This window comes from Physeter macrocephalus, chromosome 8 (genome assembly GCF_002837175.3).
Source record: "Physeter macrocephalus isolate SW-GA chromosome 8, ASM283717v5, whole genome shotgun sequence".
NCBI classification, from domain to species: domain Eukaryota; kingdom Metazoa; phylum Chordata; class Mammalia; order Artiodactyla; family Physeteridae; genus Physeter; species Physeter macrocephalus.
The window spans coordinates 131,400,245-131,423,167 of NC_041221.1; the positions used below are offsets into that span (position 1 = coordinate 131,400,245).

Below are 22,923 nucleotides of genomic sequence, written 5' to 3' on the forward strand. Positions count from 1 at the left end.
TACCTCTCTAGAGGTACCTACTTCCTGGCATTGTCCCCTGGCTTCAAATCCCTCCACACTTACCCTTGATGGCTCTGTAATCTCCATCTCTCCTCTACTTCTTTCTGCTCCTTGTTTCCATTGGCCTTACTGAAATTTCCAACTTGGTGTCCCCTGAACACCTCAGCCACAACGATCTCAGAATCGAATTTCATCCACTATCACTGCTAATAGTAGCACCTGTTCTTCCTCTTGGATTCAGTATCTCCTTTATTACCTGTTATTTTCTTTACTTGCTACTCAACTCTTAGCATCTTTGTTCCTCTTCTTCACTGTTCACATCTAGTCAGAAAAAACGTCTTGTCCATTCTACCTTAAAAATGCACTTTCAGGGACTTCCCTGGCGGTCCAGTGGTTAAGACTCCACGCTTCCACTGCTGGGGGCAGGGGTTCAGTTCCTTCTCAGGGAACTAAGATTCTGCATGCCGCACGCATGGCCAAAAAAAAAAAATGTGCTTTCATGATGGTATGAACACAATCCTGTGAGAGCCCTGAGGGAAAAAACACTTAACCCCACCTGGAGAAGTTAGGGAAAGATTCTTGGAAGAAGTGATATTTAAAAGTTGCTCTGGGGACTTCCTTGGTGGTGCAGTGGTTAAGAATCCGCCTGCCAGTGCAGGGGACACGGGTTCGAGTCCTGGTCTGGGAAGATCCCACATGCTGTGGAGCAACTAAGCCCGTGTGCCACAACTACCGAGCCTGCACTCTAGAGCCCGTGAGCCAAAACTACTGAGCCTGCGTGCCACAACTACTGAAGCCTGCACACCTAGAGCCTGTGCTCTGCAGCAAGAGAAGCCACCACAATGAGAAGCCTGCGCACTGCAACGAAGAGTAGCCCCCGCTTGCCATAACTAGAGAAAGCCTGTGTGCAGCAATGAAGACCCAATGCAGCGAAAAATAAATAAATAAAATTTTATTAAAAAAAAAAATTGCTCTGGTAGACTACTTACTACCTACTCATCTTGCTGTAATATCTTTACAAGTTTGTTTTTCTAGTAGCCTACAAGATCATAAAGAGATGAATGAGTACTTTGTATAATGAATCTCTTATAGTATAGCATACATGGTGGGTGCTTAATGTTTCTTGAATTTATAACTATACAAATGTCTCCAGCCTACCTCATCTACTTGGCTATCTTGCTGTGTTCTTTCACACACTTTTTAAATTTTTCAACCATGCTGTACTTCTCTTACTTTTCAGTAGTTAAGCGTGACTTTCTTAATCTGTACCATTACACACATGATTCCCTTTGTAAAATACTTTTCATGTCATCTCTCCTCCTCCAGCTTGGCTAGTCGTCCATTCATCTTTAAGACTTTGCTCAGGTGACACTTTTCCAAAACATTTGCTGACTTTAAAGAGCATAATAAACATCCAATAAATATTTGCTAAATAAATGAACCTGGGAAGTTATATTTTCCTTTTACTTTTTCTTCTTCTCTTCTGGACAAATTGCGAATTATCTTTTCTTTGCATACCAACATACCAAGAACTTGTAACACTAGTACCTCACTAACCTTAACACTAACCTCACTGGCTACATTTGAAACTGTAAATGTAATCATAATAATAAGCAGCCATGATGCAATGTAGATGATGTTCCACCAGGTATTGAAAGACTATCTTGGCAAGTAGTACAATGTTGCTGAAAGTCACCTACCGATCTCTATGAAGTAGATAAGCATCCAGCCTAATTCTAGTAATACAAATAATGTTCTCCACTCACTCACCAGGTGCCAATGAACTGGCTGTGCAGAAAGCAAAGGCAGAAATCACCAGGCTTATAAAAGAAGAACTGATCCGGCTGGTGAGTGAAAACCTCAAGGACTTATTTGTTTTAATAAATGTTTTATTGAACTATAATATAAATAAGAAAAGTAGACAAATGATATACATATAGTTTGATGAATTTTCACAAAATAAGCACACTGATGTGATCACTAGCCAGTTGAAGAAATATAGAACATCACCAGTATCCCAGAAGGCCCGCTCATGCCCCTCCTTGTCACTATTCATTGCCCCCAAATGTAACGTTATTCTGACTTTCAACATTGAAGATTAGTTTCGCCTATTTTTGAACTCCATATAAGTGGAATCAAATGCTGTGTACTCTTTTATATCTGATTTCTTTCACTCAACATTACTTTGAGGAAATCAGTAGTATTAAATAGTATAGTATTTAAGCATGTGAATATACCACAGTTAATTTATGTTTTAGACTTTGAGGTCATTTTAGTTTTTGGTTTTTATGAATAATGCTTCTATGAACATTCTTCCATGTCTCTTTGGTACACGTTAGTATATTTTTTTCTTGAGAACGTACCTTGGAGTAGAATTGCTAGTTATAGGGTATGTGTAGTTTAGCAGAGTAGTTATACCAGTTTACATTACCTTCAGCCGTGTATGAAAATTCCAGTTTCTCTACATTTTTGCCAGTGTTTTTAAACTTAGGTGTTTTGAGTGTTTTTAAACTTAGATGAGGACTTAATTTGATTTTGGATAAAGCGGCCTTTTATAGACCACCTTTCCAAAGGAGGCAGACATATCCCTGTAAACTCTCCCTACAGTGTGTACATTGGGATGAGGACCCTTTGAAAGGAAACTTTATCCTTTCTCTAAGAATGTGTTTTTGAGGGCTTTTCTAAAATTTCCCTTACAGAACATTCTTTCAGGTGGATAAAAAATTTAAAGAATAGAAGGTACACAAAACAAGTGGGAAGAATAAAAACAATGTTTAAATCAAGTGACTTTCATCAAGGAGTGATAGAAAAAGAATGCCACCACCATTAAGTTGGTTCAGAACCGTTGTTAAGGAGCAGTCGAGTGAACACAGGGAGATGATTGTTGAATAGTTCTTTCTTCTTCAATATAATATTAATATTTTTTATTTTAAATATCTGATAGTTTTATAAGTTTGTAAAGGAAATTACTTAACATATTTTTTTCTCCCTTTTACTGATCATATGCCTTTTATTTTCTCTTGTAGCAAAATTCATACCAACCAACAAATAAAGGAAGATACAAAGTCTTATAAAACATCTGGAAAAAACTTTTTACCTGTGCTGGTCTGTGATACATGTGGCAATTGTTGTCTACAGTTTACAATGTATTTTAAGTTAAGATTTTTAAAATTCTGTCTTGCTGATTTTTTTTTTTAATACAAGAAACCAGTATTTGCTAACGAATCTTCTTTCAGTAAGTATCCCCAGAATTATCAAACTATATTTAAAGTTTTCATTAAAGTGCCCTTTAATGTAAATCTGGATAATATTCCAGAAGCGTTAAGAAAATTAAAATATTTGGACTTTCCATTGAAGGAAATAAAGTATATAAGTCGCTAAGGGGCTGTTCACCTTATCTTCTTGCAATGAAATTGTGATAATCTCCTCAGAAAAGGTAAAATTCTCTAATTTTGTGACCACCTTGAGCTTAAATCTTACTTGACTCAGTGGAACAATATGAACTATATTTAAGAATATTATAATAGAATTTTTACAAAATGGGTTCACAGTTTTTGTTTCAATTTTTATTATCATGTATGGGCCATAATTGGACTGGTTTTTGGTTTTGTAAAATTAAAAATTTGTAGTATAAGAATTTTTTGCATTCCTTTACACTCTTAAGAGTTTTAGTATTTACTACTTTCAGGTTCCCCTCACAACCTCTGGCTCTATGCCTAGCTACTAACTCTTTTCTAATCTTCCTTAAAAGAAAGTGATTTGTAGCCTATAAATATTAATATGATTGTTTTTTCCCCCTGAAAGTGTTCGTTTATGCATCTGTACATACAAACACCATACCAATCTGATTTTTCTTCAGGATTATTGAATAGGTTGTGAATTTTCTTTCTTAAAAAAAGCATAATGGCACTCACATTTTAAACTTAGACTTCAAGCATTTCTCAGTGAAATTTAGTTCACAAAGAATCATAAATTATATTTTTGAGCCTTCAGATATATTTCCTGAATATTCTAATTTAAATTGTTATAATTGGATCACCTAATTTTTTTCAAGACTCCTGGTGTATTAGAACTTCATATTGTTGTCACTCCTTGAAAAAATAAAATTTTCAGGAATTAAATAGATGTATTTCTTAAAAGGTACAGAAGTTCCTTTGAGTATTCTTGACTTAGAGTTTTTAAAAAAGAAAAAAAACCAAAGAATATTATAGCTGTTAAATTATTTTAATAGTACGTTAGGTGGTTAAAGTGACAAGGAGTATCAATCATGATTTCTTCAATATAAAGTTATCCTTAATGAAAATCTAAGGTATAACTTGGAAATATTCTTGGATCCCTCGCATATCCTCTTTTTTTCTTAGAAGAAGAAAACAGACACAACACAGGTAACAACAGAACCAAATAAACCATTTACTATAAGATTTCAGGCATCTTGGGTCCCTCCTCCCTCCCCCCATTTTATTTATATCCTTATTTTTGTTACCTAGTGATAGTTTGTTTCTTTTGATAGAATATGTTGCAGTCCCACATTGATGGCAATTGGTGCTCCCTTCAGCCTGCTCCATCACTTGGAGATTCAGAGTTTTACATCATTTTAGCATTATTACCTTTATGTTTGTATATCTAGTTGTAATAAGCCACTGATAGTATTTTGTTAAAATGAAGCACATTTCTCTGTTATTACAGTTTTTTAGTGTCACACTCTTTGATTTTTAAGATTTGAATGACGTACAGGTTAATTTGTTTTTTTAATGCAATATCAATATTTGCTCATGTTTTCTAAATTCCTTATAAAATAAAGTTAATTTAGTCTGAGTTTTCCTAAAATTATCTTTGCTGAAATGTTTTCTGCTGTTTATCTAATTTTGTTTACATTGCTAGGCATGTGAGAGAGTAATACCTCTTTATACTCTCTGTATCTTTATTAAAAAATTCTAGCAACACAAAATGTATAGTTCTATCCAAAAATATCTTCCTGAAGAGGGCTCTTAGTCTTTAATGGTGTTTATATTTGGCATAAGATAGGGTGTAGGTGAAATAATGGATTCATGTGCCAGTTGGTGTTTTATCACAGTGACACTCATTCTTAGAAAATGGAAGTATAGAATGAAATGATAATGGCTAGATTCTCTCCAACTCCTTTTAGACAGTTGATTATCTGATATATTTCATACCTTACTAGCCTTGTTGGTATGCACATGGTATTGAACTGGTAGTCACAGTATACCTGTGACTGCAGTCCTTCTTTGGAGGGAGGCAGTCCCTATGTGCAAAGAAGTTTTTGTTTGAGCAGAACCAGCTTTTGAGTACCTGGGATTTATAAATCCTACGAAGCCAGCTGTGGAGCCCACTTCTAAATAATTCATCAGCACCTTAAGAATCACATGCTAGAGAGCAAAGCCTCCAAAGTTATAACTTGTCTGTGTGTGAGCTCTTTTCCTATGATTCCTTGCTTTGCTTTATAAAACCATCAGCTAAAGTCCTTTAGTGGCAGATAACATAGCACTTGTTTAAGATAAGAGCTGGGGGTCAATATATAAAAAAAAAAAACCCAATCTAAAAATGGGTGGAAGACCTAAATAGACATTTCTCCAAAGAAGATACACAGATTGCCAACAAACACATGAAAGGACGCTCAACATCACTAATCAAACCCCAATGAGGTAGCACCTCACGCCGGCCAGAATGGCCATCATCAAAAAATCTACAGGGACTTCCCTGGTGGTGTAGTAGTTAAGAATCTGCCTGCCAATGTAGGGGACACGGGTTCGAGCCCTGGTCCAGGAAGATCCCAAATGCCGTGGAGCAACTAAGCCTGTGCGCCACAACTACTGAGCCTGCTCTCTAGAGCCCGCAAGCCACAACTACTGAAGCCCACGTGCCTAGAGCCCGTGCTCCGCAACAAGAAAAGCCACCGCAATGAGAAACCCGTGAGCCGCAACAAGAGTAGCCCCTGCTCACCACAACTAGAGAAAACCTGTGCCCAGCAACAAAAACCCAATGCAGCCAAAAAATAAAGAAATTTTTAAAAATCTACAAACAATAAATGTGGGAGAGGGTGTGGAGAAAAGGGAACTCGCTTGCACTGTTGGTGGGAATGTAAATTAATACAGCCACTATGGAGAACAGCATGGAGGTTCCTTAAAAAAACAAAAATAGAACTACCATATGACCCAGCAATCCCACTACTGGGCATATACCCTGAGAAAACCGTAATTCAAAAAGAGACATGTACCACAGTGTTCACTGCAGCACTATTTACAATAGCCAGGACATGGAACCAACCCAAGTGTCCATCGATGGATGAATGGAAAAAGAAGGTGTGGCACATATATACAATGAAATATTACTCAGCCATAAAAAGAAACGAAATTGAGTTACTTGTAGGGAGGAGGATGGACCTCGAGTCTGTCATAAAGAGGGAAGTAAGTCAGAAAGAGAAAAACATACTGTATGCTAACACATATATATGGACTCTTAAAAAAAAATGGTTCTGATGAACCTAGGGGCAGGACAGGAATAAAGACGCAGATGTAGAGAATGGACTTGAGGACACGGGGAGGGGGAAGGGTAAGCTGGGACAAAGTGAGGGTAGTAGATAGCTAGTGGGAAGCAGCTGCATAGCACAGGGAGATCAGCTCGGTGCTTTGTGACCACCTAGAGGGGTGGGATAGGGAGGGTGGGAGGGAGGCACAAGAGGGAGGGGATATGGGGGTATATGTATACATATAGCTGATTCGCTTTGTTATACAGCAGAAACTAACACAATATTGTAAAGCAATTATACTCCAATAAAGATGTTTTTAAAAATTTAAAAATAAAAAGGGGCTGGGGGGAAAATGGTAGTTGAAGTGAAGTCCAGGGTAAAAAACTATATTTTGTTGAGTAAAATGCCCCATTCTGGTCCTTTTTAGATGATGGATGCTAAGTTCATGTAGCAGGCGTGAATTCTGAGTGGCTAGCCCAATGTGGTCAATGAGAATACTCTTCCTCTTAGAACTGAGTCTGGAGCTACCAGTTCTTCACATTGTGGTACATAGTTTTATGTAAGAATTGGAATCTATTGACATTTTCTTATGCCTTCTGCTTCTGGCATGAAAAGCTGAAGTTAATCTTTTAAAAAGGTGTGTATGTAAATACAAAGAGAGAAAGAGAACGGATGAATGTGTGTGGATAGGTAGAGGGGATGTCTTAACATTTTATTCAGTTTAGGTGTTGTAACCACCAGAAAACCTTAATAAAATCTCACTGGAGTGAGGCATTTGACTTGGAGTATAGCAACATCTTACATGTTGCTTAGTGAAACATATGCTGTGTTCTTAGGCCAGCTCTCTGGAGCTAAAGGTGGCTACATTTCCGTCACTAGGTAAAGATTCCCTGGTGTATTACCAATTGCAGATATTTGAAGGTCCTTTTTTTTCTGTATCAACTTATAATTTTACTTGAGCAGGAGTCCAAGTAGAGACATGAAGAAAAAGTGTAAGCAAATGAATTCTTTGCAATATCCCAACAATATCAGTGGTCTCACCTTTCTGGGGCTTTATGGCCAAACTGGTATGTAAGTGCATACCATCAAATCACATGACTAGTGAGGAATTTACTTTTGATTATTTTTCTTGACCTTGTTCTCTTCCAAATATGGCATAAGCTTATAGAAGTTCATGATTTTGAAGCTCAAGCCTTTAAAAATTCTATATTTGTGTTAACCTTGTTCTTCTAGAGGGGTAAAAATGTGAAATAAAAAAAAGTTTTAACCCCTTTGGAAAACTGGAACTCAGAGTTACTCTCTCAGATATCATTAGGATTACTGTAAAAGCTATAGAGTTTCAGAATTTAAGAAAATCCTAATTATTTTTAATAAATGGAAATACGTGATACTTCATGTTTTGAGTATTAGTCCCTTTTCACAATTTTGCCTATTATAGAATAAAGAAAATGTGAGGATTCAGTATGAAAAGTGTGCTCTTTGACCACAGAAAAAGCATGTATTTGAACTTGGCGCTTGGTAGTAGGTGGATTTTTTTGCAGCCTGTCAACTCCCAGCAGTTCTAGCAGCCTTGGGTGTTAAAGTGTCCTTGGCCTTTATTCCCGAATTCCTAGGAGGCTCTCAGGTGCCTGTGTCCAGCCAGTGCAAGGTAATATCGAAGGTAATATTTTCTTTCCATGCCTTTGCCTGAGGGAGGCTTCTGGGAGCTGAGATTCCTAGAACTCTACTGTAGACTTTTGAAAAAAAGTCCTCCCCATCCCCCAAGCCAGGCCCAAGTCTCAGATCTGGAAAGCTCCATGGAAAGAGCAGGGGAGTGGATGTCTTTAAAGAATGCACAAGTTCCCCTGTAACTTTTTACAGTCTAGAGTTGCTATTATTAGTATGTTTGGGATGGTATTAATTCTGTGATACATATTCAAGTTTGAAAGCCACTGATAATCTTCACTTTGTTTTGTTCTTGGATTTTGACTGCCTATTATCTAAAGCAGTGGCCTTCAAAGTGGGGCACATGTATAGTAAGCCATTGGAAAAAGGGAGAAAACACTGGATCCTCTATTTGTATTTCTTCTTTAAAATCTCATCTTTTAGGTTCCCACATGCCATGGGGCAGCTAAGCCCTTGCACCACAGCTACCGAGCCCACGGGCCGCAAACTACAGAGCCTACGCGCTCCGGAGCCTGGGTGCCGCAACTAGAGAAGAGAAAACCCACACGTCACAACAAGAGAGAAGCCTGAGCGCTGCAACAAAGAGCCTGCGTGCTGCAACTAAGACCCGACACAGCCAAAAAAAAAAAAAAATCCACATTAAATCTCATCCTTTAAATTTTTTGAGTAGATTTTATAATATGTTGTTACATGATATATCATGTATAGTATTATTACAGTTTAGAATAACAGTTCATATACATAATTATAAATCACATATTGGGTGATACTTGGACAACCTTAGGCAAGTTGCTTAAATGCTTTAAAATGTCTCACTTTTTTCATACATAAAATAGAGATAATACCTATCTGTTTTTGTGAGGATAAGATGAAATAATACATGTAAAGCATTAAAGCATATAAAAACTGCCTGGCATATGGTAAGCATTCAATAAATATTAGTACTCTTATTACAATGGGTGAATGGGAGTATATTTTCTTAGGCTATCTTTCAATATTGCTGTATCTTTCATTGCTGTAAGCTGCATATCTAGCAAGGACAGTCAGTGGCTACTGATAAAATCTAGAAAGTAAGATTCATTTTTCCTATGGATATCTTTCAGTTCAAATGAATAGCATTTAAGAACACTTGTTGCCTTAATTGAAAGGTCTTTAGAGGCAGCCAGTTTTCCACTCTAGTCGAATATTCCTTTTATGGCCTTCCTTTCACATGTATACAATCACCGCTTATCATGCAAAAGTCTTATTAACTAGTGGTTTGTCTATATTATCTGGCCTACTCTGGGCTAGGCTGAGGCTTTTGGAGAAGGAATGAAAAATGTCGAGTCCAAATCGTATTTCACAGGTATGCATTTTTTTTTTAACATCTTTATTGGAGTATAACTGTTTCAATAGTGTGTTAGTTTCTCCTTTACAACAAAGTGAATCAGTTATACATATACATATGTTCCCATATCTCTTCCCTCTTGTGTCTCCCTCCCTCCCACCCTCCCTATCCCACCCCTCTCATGGTCACAAAGCACAGAGGTGATCTCCTCACAGGTATACATTTTTGAAGAAGAAATGTTTGGAGGTAAGTCAAATAGTGTGACACTTAAAAGTGTGCTCTTTTTGCAAATGAAGTGATGATAAATTGATATGCTCTTGAAAAAGCATATCCATTTATCTACCTGTTATGTGTACTATAGCACCTCATGAAGACCAACCAGAGATAATTATCTGAAAACACCAGATCATTGCATTTAACACTGTATTTTGATTATTTATATGAGTTTTTGCCTACCGCACCAGAATGTAAACTTCCTGATGTTAGGGACCTTGTCTGTCCTGCATCGCTTGTACTTTGAATTCAATAAATATGTTGAATTAACTAGTTACTTGTCCATAGTCACACAGCTAGTAAGTGGTAGACTGAGGATTTAAATCCACATCTTTCTTTACCTATTAGCTCATTTTATTTCACAGCCCTACAAGAAAGACATTATCTTCATTTCACACATACAGAAACTTCTGGAAAAAGCAGTGACTTGTCCGAGGTACCATAGGAGGTGAATGGCAGAAAGACATTCAAACCCGGGAATGTCTGACTTCCTTTACTACTCTGGCTACTTCTCCATTGGGCCTGCAAATCATTTGACCTTATTAGTGTGAAAGTTTTTTTTTGGCTCTGCCTTGCAGCTTGTGGGGATCTTAGTTCCCCGACCAGGGATTGAACCCTGGGCCCTTGGCGGTGAAAGCGGGGAGTCCTAACCACTGGACCACTAGGGAATTCACAAAAGTTTTCTTCTTTAGTGGTTTTATGTACAAATGCAATTTCAGTTGAAAGTTTAAAGTTATGGATCTGGAATAGTCATGGTATGGCAGCACAGCAGTGCATTCTCACATTTCCCTTCAAGAATAAAAAAGAAACCTTCCTTAGAGAAAACGTTTTCAGAAAGTTTTTTGGAAGGCTACTTAATATCCCCTAAAATCTGTGTACATATTTTAGCTGTTTTCTATATTGGTATTCTCCTTTTATATATGAACAATACTAGTATGATCGGTCCTGTTTTCTAGTATTCTATAGGAGTTAGAATGATTCTTAGAATCATTTTACAAAACCCTGCTTGCCAGAAAATGAGCTTGCCTGTTCTATGTACTGTATTTGGTTTGCCTCCTGGCTTGTGTACTCACCCAGAAAAGTTGTTGCTCTTTATTTCCTGCTGACAGCAGCACTGGGCCAAGTGCTGTGCTCATGGTGCAATTCAGTGTTAAGAATTATCTCCTCAGTCTTCATTGCATGGGCAAAAGGGATAAGCACCTGCCTCTGGCCTCTTCATGCTGTCAAAGAAGTGTCTCCTGGGAATTCCCTGGCGGTCCAGTGGTTAGGACTCTGCGCTTTCACTGCTGGGGCTGGGAACTAGGATCTTGCAAGCAGCAGAGCCTGGCCGGAAAAAATAAAAGTTTAAAAATTTAAAATAAAACAACAACCATGCTTTATTTAAAAAAAAAAAAAAGTGTCTTCCTCTCGGCAACCTTGCTAATTCTGGATCCTCTCCTTTCTGACATTTTAGAATTAACGGACCGAAGAACCGGGGAAACTAATCCCTTCTGCTAAGTGGCTTGTATGGGGTGACCCATATGCCAGAAATCTCACAACAGCTACATAAAAGGGGAGATTTTGTAAGCAAGCTAATTCTTGTCCCATCCCTTCCTGTGATGGTGGGATGAAGAATATGGTAATTCAGAGGAGGTCATGGATATAAAAACTTGTTAAAGTTTTAATATTAGCTTTACAAAATGAGGCTTTTCGTTATTACATGGTGCTAGGACTGAGGGCCCAAACACCTCATGTTATTTGAATATTCCCCATTTTATTTGCAGGTGGAGATCTCACCGCACCCATTCCTAAGTAACTAGAAGTCAGAGGCTGAATCCTTTTAATATGCTTTGGGTAGCACCTAGCACAATAAGGGATTAATAAATCTTTTTGCCAACGGTGATTAAAAGCACAGTTTCTGGAACAAGAATGCTGGGTTCAAATCCTGACTCCACCATTTATTAGTCCTGTAATCTGAAAAATGGGGTCGGTAGTAGATCCAGCATCACAGGATTGGGTTGAAAACTCCACGTTAGGAAGTTATTATCCCTTTGCGCGCGCGACCTGCACCAGAGCCTAAATAGCTCCTTCCTAAGCCCCACCTCCTGTCGTCCCCGTGCCGCGCAAGCGCAGCCCGGCTCCCTGGGATACTCTCCCCAGGCTTGCGTGCTGGTCGTCGGCGGGAGACTGGGTCTCGCGACGTGCGTGTGCGTGTGCGTGTGCGTGCGCGGTACTCGCGAGCTCGCGCACGCCGCTTCTTGCTCCACGGGGCTGTGGTGGCCTCTTCCTGCTCGGTCCGGTGCTGCACTGTGAGCGGTGGCTGAGGTCGGAGCTGGGAACCAGCGTCCGCTTCGCCGCTGCCGCCGCCCTGCCTGCTTTGGGCTCTCCGCGCAGTGTAGAGGCGCCGGGCTGGAAAGAGCGGCGCCAGCGTGAGGTTCCCAGCCGATGGGCAGCCCCTGGGCGCGCTGAGGGGCCGGGCTACTGGCGGCTGAGGTAGGTGGGCGCGCGGGGGTTTGTCAGACTGGCCGGGAGCAGAGTCGGGGCGGCGGGTGCTCGTGGAGAAGGCAAGGAGGGGGCCAAAATGAGGGCCTAGCCAGCTGGTGAGAAGAGGTCTCCGACCCGCGCCTGAGAAGGGGCTCTGGCCTAGCCCGGAGCGAGAGGAGGGGCCCCGGTCGTAGCCTGCTCTTCTCCGGGCTTGAAGCCATTATTTGGGGGAAATTCCTCCTGCGGCGGGGGGAGGGGTCATCCTTTCTTTGCGAGGTCAGAATCCTCATTCCTCCCCGCCATCACTTTAAATTAATGCTTGCTGGCTTCGAGATGGACGTCTAGATGGAGTGGCCTGTGGACTTGACCAGCTTGCAGAACTCCGGTGCACGACAGCGGGCTATCAGTTATGATTATCGGAGAGGGTTCACAACCCTCTCTCTAGTGTGGGCGTGTATTTGCTGCAAAGTTCTTATTGCTGATACATTAATAATCGCTTTCGGGCACAACAGGTAATGCATTTTTAAACGCCTCTTGTCAAATAAGGATTCCGGCACTGGGGAAACTGCGCCGTGGAGGCACAATTAAAGAGTAGAAAGAAGACAAAGAAGACCGTTATTTATGTTCTCTCCTAGTATCAGAACTTTACGTGGTGGGGCAGGATGCGTCGCTACTGGCATTTGTTTTAGCCTTTGCTGAATAGACTTTCTGAGTGATTGAGGTCGATCACCAATGGACTTTCATTTAGAATTATAAAATCACATGATTTTAGCTAGTTGTTACAAGTCAAATGACCTGAAATTAACCTCTGAGAATTATGTGGTGTTCGCTCCTCGGAAGAGAGCAGAACTTGGTTTTCTTGAAAGGAAGATTTTCTCCATGTTTAAAAATGAATGCGTTGTGAAGTTACTAAAAATAGTTATAGTTCTTTATGTTGACAGTGGTGACTGCCACATTCAGGAGAAGGAAAAGGAATTATTTCTTAAAGAACAGCTCACAGAAAGACTTCAGGAATTAAACACACAGTAAAACAGCTTCAGGGATGGCAAGTTTTAGCATATGCTTTTAAGAATTCTAATTTAGTCATAGTTAAAATATATCGAAGCTCTTAGTTGATTCCCTTATATTTAGTGAGCTATTTTAAAAGATTATTAACCTTTGCTAGTTCTGTATTCTTGGATTTCGTTCAGCCCAAACTTTCTAGAAATGTAGTATTCGTTCTGACTCTATTAAGAAATGTGGCCTGCATGCTTTCAATGAACTCTGTACTATGGTATGGGAAGAGTCTCAAGAAAGAACAGTTAGCTGGCGAGCCCTGAGGTGGAACCAGGGAGGCGTTATTAAATGTAGGAATAATGCTTGTATATGCACATACTGCATACAAACATACAAATTCTGTATGCGCCCGCCTGTGTGTGCACGTGTGTTTATGTATGATGGTTATGCACACAAGGATCTAATGGTGCTGACTCCCATCTTAAAAAGTTGACACCTGAAAGTAGAAAGAGATTGGTTTTAGCTCTGTTTCCTGTTTCAGTTAACTTAAAAAAAAAAATTTACTTATTTATTTATTTTTGGCTGTGTTGGGTCTTTGTTGCTGCGTGTGGGCTTACTCTAGTTGCGGCAAGCGGGGTCTACTTTTCGTTGCCGTGCGCGGGCTTCTCATTGCGGTGTCTTCTCTTGCTGCGGAGCAGGGGCTCTAGGCGCGCGGGCTCTAGAGCATGGGCTCAGTAGTTGCGGTGCACGGGCTTAGTTGCTCCATGGCATGTGGGATCTTCCTGGACCAGGGCTCGAACCCATGTCCCCTGCATTGGCAGGCAGATTCTTAACCACTGAGCCACCAGGGAAGCTCTTTTATTTAACTATTTACATGAGTAACAGTCATAGTAAATTTCTTGTCCAGCTTCTTAATCAGTAATTGAGTAAGCAGAATGCTGTACTGATTTCTTGGTGGTAGAGGGAAGGAAAATATATAACATATAGAAGACTTGCCCTTTAGAAATGTTCTTTAAGTCAGTATCTTACTGTCTTCCCTGGGATAAACAGCTTTACTCCTCTCTATTTTGTGTCCTGATGGCTTAGAATAGTGTTTTTCATGGAGTTGGCCCTCAATAAACGTGAGCAGTGTCAGAAGTAAATTAACATAATACAAACCAAATTCATAAATTCCTGGAGAAGATTAAAGTAGTTGAAGATGGGTGGATTTTTTTTTTTAATTGCAGGTCTGCTGTTTAAATGGTGTATTTTTCTTCAGTGTTGGTTGTCTGAGTAAAGGATATATGGCAGAATCTTGCTTCTGAAAGCCTAACATAATGTAAGCTGAGACTGTATATCCTGAGTGATAATAGATGGTGAATGTTCTGATATATTAAGAGAAAATGAAGTTAAAGGAATAAGGTCCAGAGGGAAGGTTTTGGTAAGTTAGTGATAGGAACTTAAAAGGCATGAGCTATAAACCATTGAAACAGATTATAGGAAAAAACATTTTCTCCCTTTACTGGCAGTGCTACTAGTGGAAGAGAACTGGTACTTTTCTATCTCTTTATACTAGAGCTTTCCAGCAGGGTGATTTCTGAATAATAAAATTGAAAAAGGGATCACTGGGAATTCCCTGACAGTCCAGTGGTTAAGACTCTCAGCACTTTCACTGTGTGGTCCAAGCCTCAGGGCACGGCCAAAAGAAAGAAAGAAAAAGTGATCACTTTTTCTCTTATAATCTGCTCAAAGGTCTGAGTGTGTTTCTCTTTGTATTTGCATGTGGTCTCTAGTCTAGTTTTATTGGCAATAAACTAGTATTTTGATTCCTATCTAATTCCTGTGTATATTTCTCAGTTAGTTTATAACTTGTAGGGGAGAGGAATGTGGTTGGTCCCTTCACAAATCCCAACGTTGGCTTTTCTTCAATTTGGAAAACAAATCTATTTGATTTAGATGTTGTAGATGTTATCAATAGAAAGGTTCTGTGGATATTTGGAGAGGTTATCAACAGAACGGTTTTATGATTATTTGGAGAAGTTATCAACAGATTTTATGGATATTTGGAGAGGTAGGAGCTTAAGAGGTGAATAAAAACTTCAACAGGAGTGTTTTATTTTTTTATAAATTTATTTATTTATTTATTTTTGGCTGAGTTAGGTCTTCGTTGCTGTGCGCGGGCTTTCTCTAGTTGCGGCAAGCGGGGGCTACTCTTCGGTGCGGTGCGCGGGTTTCTCATTGTGGTGGCTTCTCTTGTTGCAGAGCATGGGCGCTAGGCGTGTGGACTTAAGTAGTTGTTGCACGTGGGCTCAGTAGTCGTGGCTTGCGGGCTCCAGAGCACAGGCTCAGTAGTTGTGGCGCCTAGGCATGCGGGCTTCAGTAGTTGTGGCTCACGGGCTCTAGAGCGCAGGCTCAGTAGTTGTGGCGCCTGAGCTTAGTTGCTCCGCGGCATGTGGGATCTTCCCGGGCCAGGGCTCTAACCTATGTCCCCTGCATTGGCAGGTGGATTCTTAACCACTGTGCCACCAGGGAAGACCAACAGGAGTATTTGAAATTGAGTTTTCTGTTTTCATTTTAGTATAGCTGGGTGATTCTCATGATAGATGGCAGATTTTGCCCCCCAAGGAATATTTGGCAATGTCAGGAGAATATTTTGGTTGTCACAGATTGGGAGGGTAAAGAGGAGGGTGTAGCTACTGACATCAAGAGGGTGGAGTGGGTAGACGCCAGGGATGCTGCTAAGCATCTTAAAATGTACAGGACAACCCCATCCTCCACCCGCCTCCACCCAAAAGAATTATCTGACTCAAATGATACTGGTGCTGTTGAGAACCCCGGTTGGTTCTGAAGTCAGATTATCTGAATTTGTATTTGGCTTCGCCATTTCCTAATGTGTGACCCTGGCAAGTTGCTTAAAGTTCCTGCCTCAGTTTCTGTAAAACAGAGCTAACAGTATGTTCCCCATAGAGTTGAATTGTAGTGATGATTAAGTCAGATAATGTGCAAAGTGCCAAACATTACCTGGCACGTAGAAAAATCTCAAAAAACTTTCAGTTAATATCGTTACATTTGGAACACATCTTGATGATCTCTTTTTATTTCTCATCTGAAATTAGAATTTGAGCAAATGAAGTGATAATAAACTCATTCTCATTCTCTATCCTTGGGGAATAAGTGAAGAATCACTCCATTTAATATTTGTGTTTAGCTCACTCTTGTTTTATGTTTTCAAGTCTATAAGGCTTCTGCCATAAACAAGTAGCTTCTCGTTGTAAATGTTTTTCCTTCATAGTTAAGACTTTAAGCTAGCTGGCCAGTGGCTCTATATCTCTTGATTCTCAGCAAATATTTAGTAATGTAACTGAATTCAGTTCTTTGACTTCATTTCCATTTCCTTTTACCTTTATAACTGAAATAAATTTGCAGTGGTTTTGGCTCACATTGATTATCTATTCTTAGCCTCTGGGAGTAACTATTTTCATAACTGAGGTTTTGGTACAATTTTACATTTATGAAAGGTGCAGGCGAACATCTAACAACTTGGGGCTGGACCTTCGTATACATTTGTGACTCTTTTGAAATATGAATTGGAACCCATGTGTTTTTTTTTTTGTTTTTTACCTTATTGAAGTATAATACTGTAGTCTATATAGACTCTCATTTTCTGTGTGTCTAAACGATATGGCTAAATAGAGAAACAATTCACAGGGATGTCTTCACAGATAGAGAGTTTGGACTGTTTGTTAATAAGCCACAGAGCTCTTGTAAGGGAAGAAGAGCCACATCATTATTTATGGTCAAGGGAGAAAGCAGTGTTGCACATTCAACTTTTTGTCTTGATAACCATACTTTAAAAATAGAAAGTATTTTATTATGATTGTTACATGTATTTTTGTAGTATAAGTCTCTGTAGTTTGTATAAATGTTCACTTATTTCAGCTAATGGAAACCTTTGTTTACCCTTTTTGTTGTTATTGCCTCCTGTTTGGATAGAATAGTTTAAAGGGCGTCAGTACCTTTGACCAACAGATTGTGTTCTTTCCTTGGTACATTCTATCTTTTGTAAAGTGTAACATACACTCAGGATTCTGTATAAATAATAAATGATGATAATGATAAGGAAGTGTCCACCTTGTGAAAACTGGCCAGATCAGAAGTATACATGTGGGAAATATAATGAAAGGCCAAAGGAAGACATTCTAAGAATGCTAGGCAGGGCTTCCCTGGTGGTGCAGTGGTTGAGAGTCCGCCTGCCGATGCAGGGGACACGGATTCGTGCCCCGGTCCGGGAAGATCCCACATGCCGCGGAGCGGCTGGGCCCGTGAGCCATGGCCGCTGAGACTGTGCGTCCGGAGCCTGTGCTCCGCAACGGGAGAGGCCAAAAAAAAAGAATCATGTTAATAACAATTCTTGTCTTTATTATTATCTCTTTAGGATTTAGTAGTCTAGAAGAAAAGAGCCTACAAAATGTAACAGATTTCATGTACACACTTTGCTAATTCCTAAGCAGAGAACATTATAACTACAAAATCAGTACTAGAGTTATCTTGCATGGCATTTGTGCCTGCCAGTGATTAAATTGAGAAAAAAAAAAGTATCTGAATCTGCTGATGTGTGTTTGTTTATAAGTGGTCTGGAGTCCTGCCTGTCAGCTAATTTTAGAGAGCCTGCATAGTTGTTGGAAGACAGACTGTTTTCCCACTAAATGCTGTCATACAGATATATATTTGTATATGTGTATTTATGCATATTTGTCTTTTATTTTTGGTAGAAAATGATGCATCCTGTTGCCAGCAGTAATCCAGCTTTTTGTGGGCCTGGCAAACCTTCCTGCCTCAGTGAAGATGCCATGAGAGCTGCTGATCAGTTTGACATATATTCCTCCCAGCAAAACAAATACAGCCACACAGTCAGCCACAAACCAATGGCTTGTCAGAGGCAAGACCCATTAAATGAAACACACTTGCAGACTACAAGTGGCAGAAGCATAGAGATAAAAGATGAACTAAAGAAAAAGAAAAATCTCAACCGATCTGGTAAGCGTGGCCGGCCTTCAGGAACCACCAAATCAGCAGGATACCGGACCAGCACGGGCAGACCCCTGGGAACCACCAAAGCAGCTGGATTTAAGACAAGTCCAGGCAGACCTTTGGGTACAACTAAAGCTGCGGGATACAAAGTCAGCCCAGGGAGACCTCCAGGTAGCATTAAAGCTCTATCCCGTCTTGCCGATCTTGGTTATGGCTGTGGGACTGCTGCTTTTCCTTACCCTATGATGCATGGTAGAGCAGTTCATGGCGTAGAGGAAACCAGCAGCGAAATCAAGCCGCCCAATGAGTGAATGAGGCAGGAAAGGAGGGCGAGGTTTAGAAGGAAGATTGTGAATAATCCCAAAGCTTCTTGGTTTTATTTTGACATACATGATTTTATGGCCTGGGCTTTCCAAATTTGTTTTCCCATTTGATTTTTTATTTTCCTGCTTTTGCTCAGAAACTGTCATATGCTGACAGATGCACTCAGGGCATAGCAGTGGCATTGTATTTGTACATAGGTTCAAGTGTAACACCTATCTAAATCATTTTTGCTTTTCCTTTAGAGTTATGGTTGTGTCTCATTTCATTACTACTTTTGGGTCATTCTAAATAGATGCTTCATGTGCTAAACAACTGAAAACATTATACCTATTAGTTTGTGAAGTAAGCTTACAATATAATAAAGATAATATCCAAGGTATTTTTAACTGATGGAACAACGCAAACTAATGATTCAGGATTACTTGAGGTAGTGGCTGTGAGGTTTTTTTGTAACATGTTCATGAGACAAGACACAGATATTTGTATGCTTTGGCATTTACTTAGATTTCATATGTTAAAAATCTTATTTTTAATGTTCTAGGTTTAAGCAGCTGCCTATTTATTGATCTACATGGCATTAATTGATTTAACTATTATTCCTTTAAAAATTCTTTAGTGTTTGCCTTTCAGCCATGTTAGGTTGTGTATTTTTTAATTGCCTAAGAGCATGTATACCAAACACTACAAACAATTCATATTTACAGAAAAAATAAACTTTTTTATAAAAACTGCACATTACATTTTTGGTGAAATATTGAATACAGTGCATTCTGAGAATAGCATATTTAATATAATAGGAAAAGAAACATTCTTAAGGTCTGCATGTTGCTATAGTTACTACATTTTGTCTTTCATATACTTAGTTTTAAAGCATTATGCTTAAAACATTTATTAATGTTCATTTATTAAGAATATTTTTTAGTTTTTTCTGATAAATTGTCCCATTACATTAGCAGTTACTGTGGTTTCAGGTCTGTATCTACCAAAGGACAAAAATTGAATGGTAGACTGTAAAACTGGTATAAACAAAATGTAGTTTTTTGACTGTCAGAACCCAAATATTAAGAAGTATATAGGAATCCATCTATGCATGAAACATGTAAGAAATATGTTGGTTAGTTTAATTAAAAATCTCATGGTGGCTCTAGTGAGACCACTTCGTTCAAAATAAATTTTTTTTCTGACAGTGTTTGCTTTAGAAGCAAAATAGATAGGAAAGAAAAAAACGTATTGGGTAGATACGTATAGAAGGGGCAGGAGGATATCTCTCTTCCCTCTTTCTGAAAGTAATATTCTTTGTTAATATACATTTTATTTATTCTGAGTTCTAAATAAAATAAACTATTATAAACTTTGGATTTGGAAAAAAAAATTCCACTGAACTTTAAAGTTACAGTGTATGTATTTGTGAGCTTAAATGCCTTTGAGATTATAATGTAGATTTGCAGGACCCCAAAACTTTTAAAATAATTAAAATTTTAAAAGGGCACATACTGTGTTGTTTGGGCTTGCTCTCAGTTACTGCAAACTGACTGCAAATGGATGTCATGTTTCATACCTTTTTTATCAGGAAAAAAGCAGCAAGCCTTCAGGTGTTCCAGTGATGCCTGACACAATGAGCTGGACTTTATGCTGCTCTTTACAGTAAGAGGTGTTGCATTGTATGTGGGGACTGTGTGTGCACTGGCATCTAAGACAGTGACCTCAACAATTTTAGCTTTGCACAAACCATAGAGAACAATGTTGGATGACTACATAATCAGTTGTAACATTCTGGCAGCTAAATTGCTACAAGAGTTTCTTCTTGCTGAAGCTTAAAATATAAAACTTAGAACAGTATAACTTCTGACAGACACACAGATGCTTACGTCTTTATTCATATGTTCATCCATCCACTTTTATTATGTATCTGTCATTTAGTTGTTTCTCAAGATGATGTTCAGCAGTTCGCTGCTTAGAAATCCTCTTTTGAATTCCTGAAAACAGTTGTTTAATTAAATGTTCTTCCATGTAATTATTTATATCACTGTCAAGGGTTTGGTTGCAGGTTGTGTTTTATAGTACGCCCATTTGACATTTCCCTTTCAGTTTATTTGCTTTCCTGATTTTGTTATACATGCTCTTTCTCCCTGCCTTTTTCTACATTCATTCCCCTGCCCCTTTCTCCATCCTCCAGCACATGTACTCAGTGGTGCTGTGCTGTGTGTCAGAAGATAAAGCAGGTGTGTTCTTATATACAAGTTAATGAAATGGTGAGATCAACTAAAGGAAGTATGTTCATAACAGTGTTTATTAACATCAGGAGCTATGTCCCAGGAAAAAAAGGGGGGCGAATGGCTACTTTTGTGAATGGATAACATCATTTAAAAAGCTGAATTTTCTGTGTTCATGTGAGTCGTTACCTGGAGTGTTAGATCTGTATGCTGATGAGCATCTCCTGATTCCACTTCCTTTTCTTCTTGTGAACAGTTTGTTGGTGCCATGGTGAAGAGAAAGACATCTAAATGATAACACGAGTGAAGTCTTAAAATACAAAATATTTTTACTCTCTATAAAGACTACATTGTGCATCTTTTGTAACACTGTCTCTTGTCATGATAAACACTGAAATAGCATGTTAAACAATTGCCTATACTTTAATATAATCAGTTGGGGAAAACTGGCCTTTTCCTCCCACTGTATGATTGTTCCTTGAAAGGTAAATTAGTAATTTTATATTGTGTAATTCTGTTCTTCACAAAATAGGTTTCACTATTCTATATTAAAACTTTGGTCAGAAAATGATCTGCTCTTCAAGTAAGTTTGCTTTACTTTTTTCTTTAAAAAATATTTTAACATGCCTTATTTATTCTTATATTAATAAATTAGGAGCTAATACAGATGAAACTTTCATTTTTTGACAGCTATAACCTTGCATAACTAATCTTTAGTGTGGGATGATTTTGATACTATCTTTGGAGTTTTGCACTGGATATTTTAAAAAATGCTAGCACAGTGTATTGGAAGAAAATAAGTGATTAATTTTTAATATTTGGGGATGTTTTAAAAATCAGTATTTCAGTTAGACTAAAAAATTCTTTATATTTTTTATTTACTTTTTAAAAGAAACATCTGTTAAAGTAGTAAAAGTAATATTCATTCCAAACTAATGTTTGTGTGAATTTACATGTATATTTTCATGAAATAAGAATGGCGTTTCTTTGAATTAAGGAGGAAAAAAAATTATCTGGATCCATTTATTAGGTTAAAGGTGATTCATCCAATGTAAGAAAAACCAGTGTATGAGCTAAAGAAAAAAAAAAGTTTCTCTTTTATATTCTAAGAAGCTTTAAAAGAACAATTCAGGGGATATTGACAATAACTGCTACTCTGCCAGTCATTGTCTATATATGCAGTAAAATTTTATGATCCCTTTATAGTAAAATATCGATATAAGAATTCACAACAGTTGTTCAAAACGTTCTTTCCCTTGAACATAAGATATTTTGATGCTATTATGTTTTTGTTTTTATTATAGCTTAACTACATGCTATTAAACTCTAGGATGTATCTAAATCTTTCCTTTGCTTTTCCCCCCTACTCCCAAGTAGATAAATCTGTGCTCTCACAAATAATGTATTTAATTTTTGGAAAATTTAATGCTATAGTAAATCAAGCGTGTGATTTATAGTAATCAGACCACTTTGATTCTTTGAGTTTCACAGTTTCCTTTTTCCACAGGTAATTATGGAGAAAATAATTACCAGTTAACTGATATAAGCACGCTGTTCTCTGCTGTAAAAAGTCTGAATAGATACTGTGTATGTTTTTATGTCCATGAACTTGAGCTACTCGTGTGCAATTATGTGTATGGGAATGGAGTAGTGTTCATGATTTGTATCTACATCATCATATGGATGTATATTTATTAATAAAGTCATTACTTTAAAACCAACTATGTTTACTACTTTATTTCTTAGCAAAGTATTTTCCAAGTAGGGTAATTGTAAATGGTAAAACCTCTTTCATGATTGGTGGTCTTGTATTTTCCTTGGGTTGTGCTTTCTGAAATCTGCCTCTCTCTACTTGTTTTTCTCAAAATAGTAATTATTTATATATTTGTAATTTAAACTCCTAACTTATAAGTGAATCTCATTTTCTTCCAATTATTAAGATACTTCAGGCTAATGGTTCTACTAAAGGCTTAAATTATTATTATTATTATTTTTATTTATTTATTTTTTTTGTGGTACGCGGGCCTCTCACTGCTGTGGCCTCTCCCGTTGCGGAGCACAGGCTCCGGACGCGCAGGCCCAGTGGCCATGGCCCACGGGCCCAGCCACTCCGCGGCACGTGGGATCCTCCCGGACTGGGGCACAAACCCGCGTCCCCTGCATCG

General features: G+C 38.5%; 2 protein-coding genes across 6 annotated transcripts in view; both read left to right on the forward strand.

Moving 5' to 3' along the window:
• Window positions 1–4,738, forward strand: part of DDX46 (DEAD-box helicase 46) — a 56,015-nt gene extending 51,277 nt beyond the window's left edge. For 2 of the 3 annotated variants that reach the window (XM_007107058.4, XM_055086770.1), the window contains exons 22-23: window positions 1,774–1,847; window positions 3,027–4,738. In XM_007107058.4, the coding sequence (XP_007107120.1) occupies window positions 1,774–1,847; window positions 3,027–3,074 (122 nt within the window). In that variant the 3' untranslated portion in view covers window positions 3,075–4,738. The remainder of the gene's footprint in view (window positions 1–1,773; window positions 1,848–3,026) is intronic. The other variant, XR_008618124.1, reaches the window with a different exon arrangement.
• Window positions 4,739–11,981: 7,243 nt separating this feature from the next.
• On the forward strand, window positions 11,982–22,479 carry C8H5orf24 (chromosome 8 C5orf24 homolog). Of its 3 annotated transcripts, XM_007107057.2 has the most exons (4): window positions 11,982–12,224; window positions 17,963–18,392; window positions 20,116–20,189; window positions 21,015–22,479. In XM_007107057.2, exons 2-3 carry the CDS (start codon window positions 17,966–17,968, stop codon window positions 20,154–20,156), a joined length of 468 nt encoding a protein of 155 aa, XP_007107119.1. In that variant the 5' UTR covers window positions 11,982–12,224; window positions 17,963–17,965; the 3' UTR covers window positions 20,157–20,189; window positions 21,015–22,479. The 3 variants fall into 3 exon arrangements, with proteins under 3 accessions (XP_007107119.1, XP_007107118.1, XP_007107117.1); XM_007107056.2 differs by having other exon boundaries at window positions 20,116–22,479; XM_007107055.2 differs by having other exon boundaries at window positions 17,963–22,479.
• The last annotated feature ends 444 nt before the right edge of the window (window positions 22,480–22,923 follow it).

Excerpts from the sequence above, each read along its gene's own strand:
- C8H5orf24 (XM_007107055.2), top strand. The coding sequence starts at position 17,966 with ATGATGCATCCTGTTGCCAGCAGTAATCCAGCTTTTTGTGGGCCTGGC.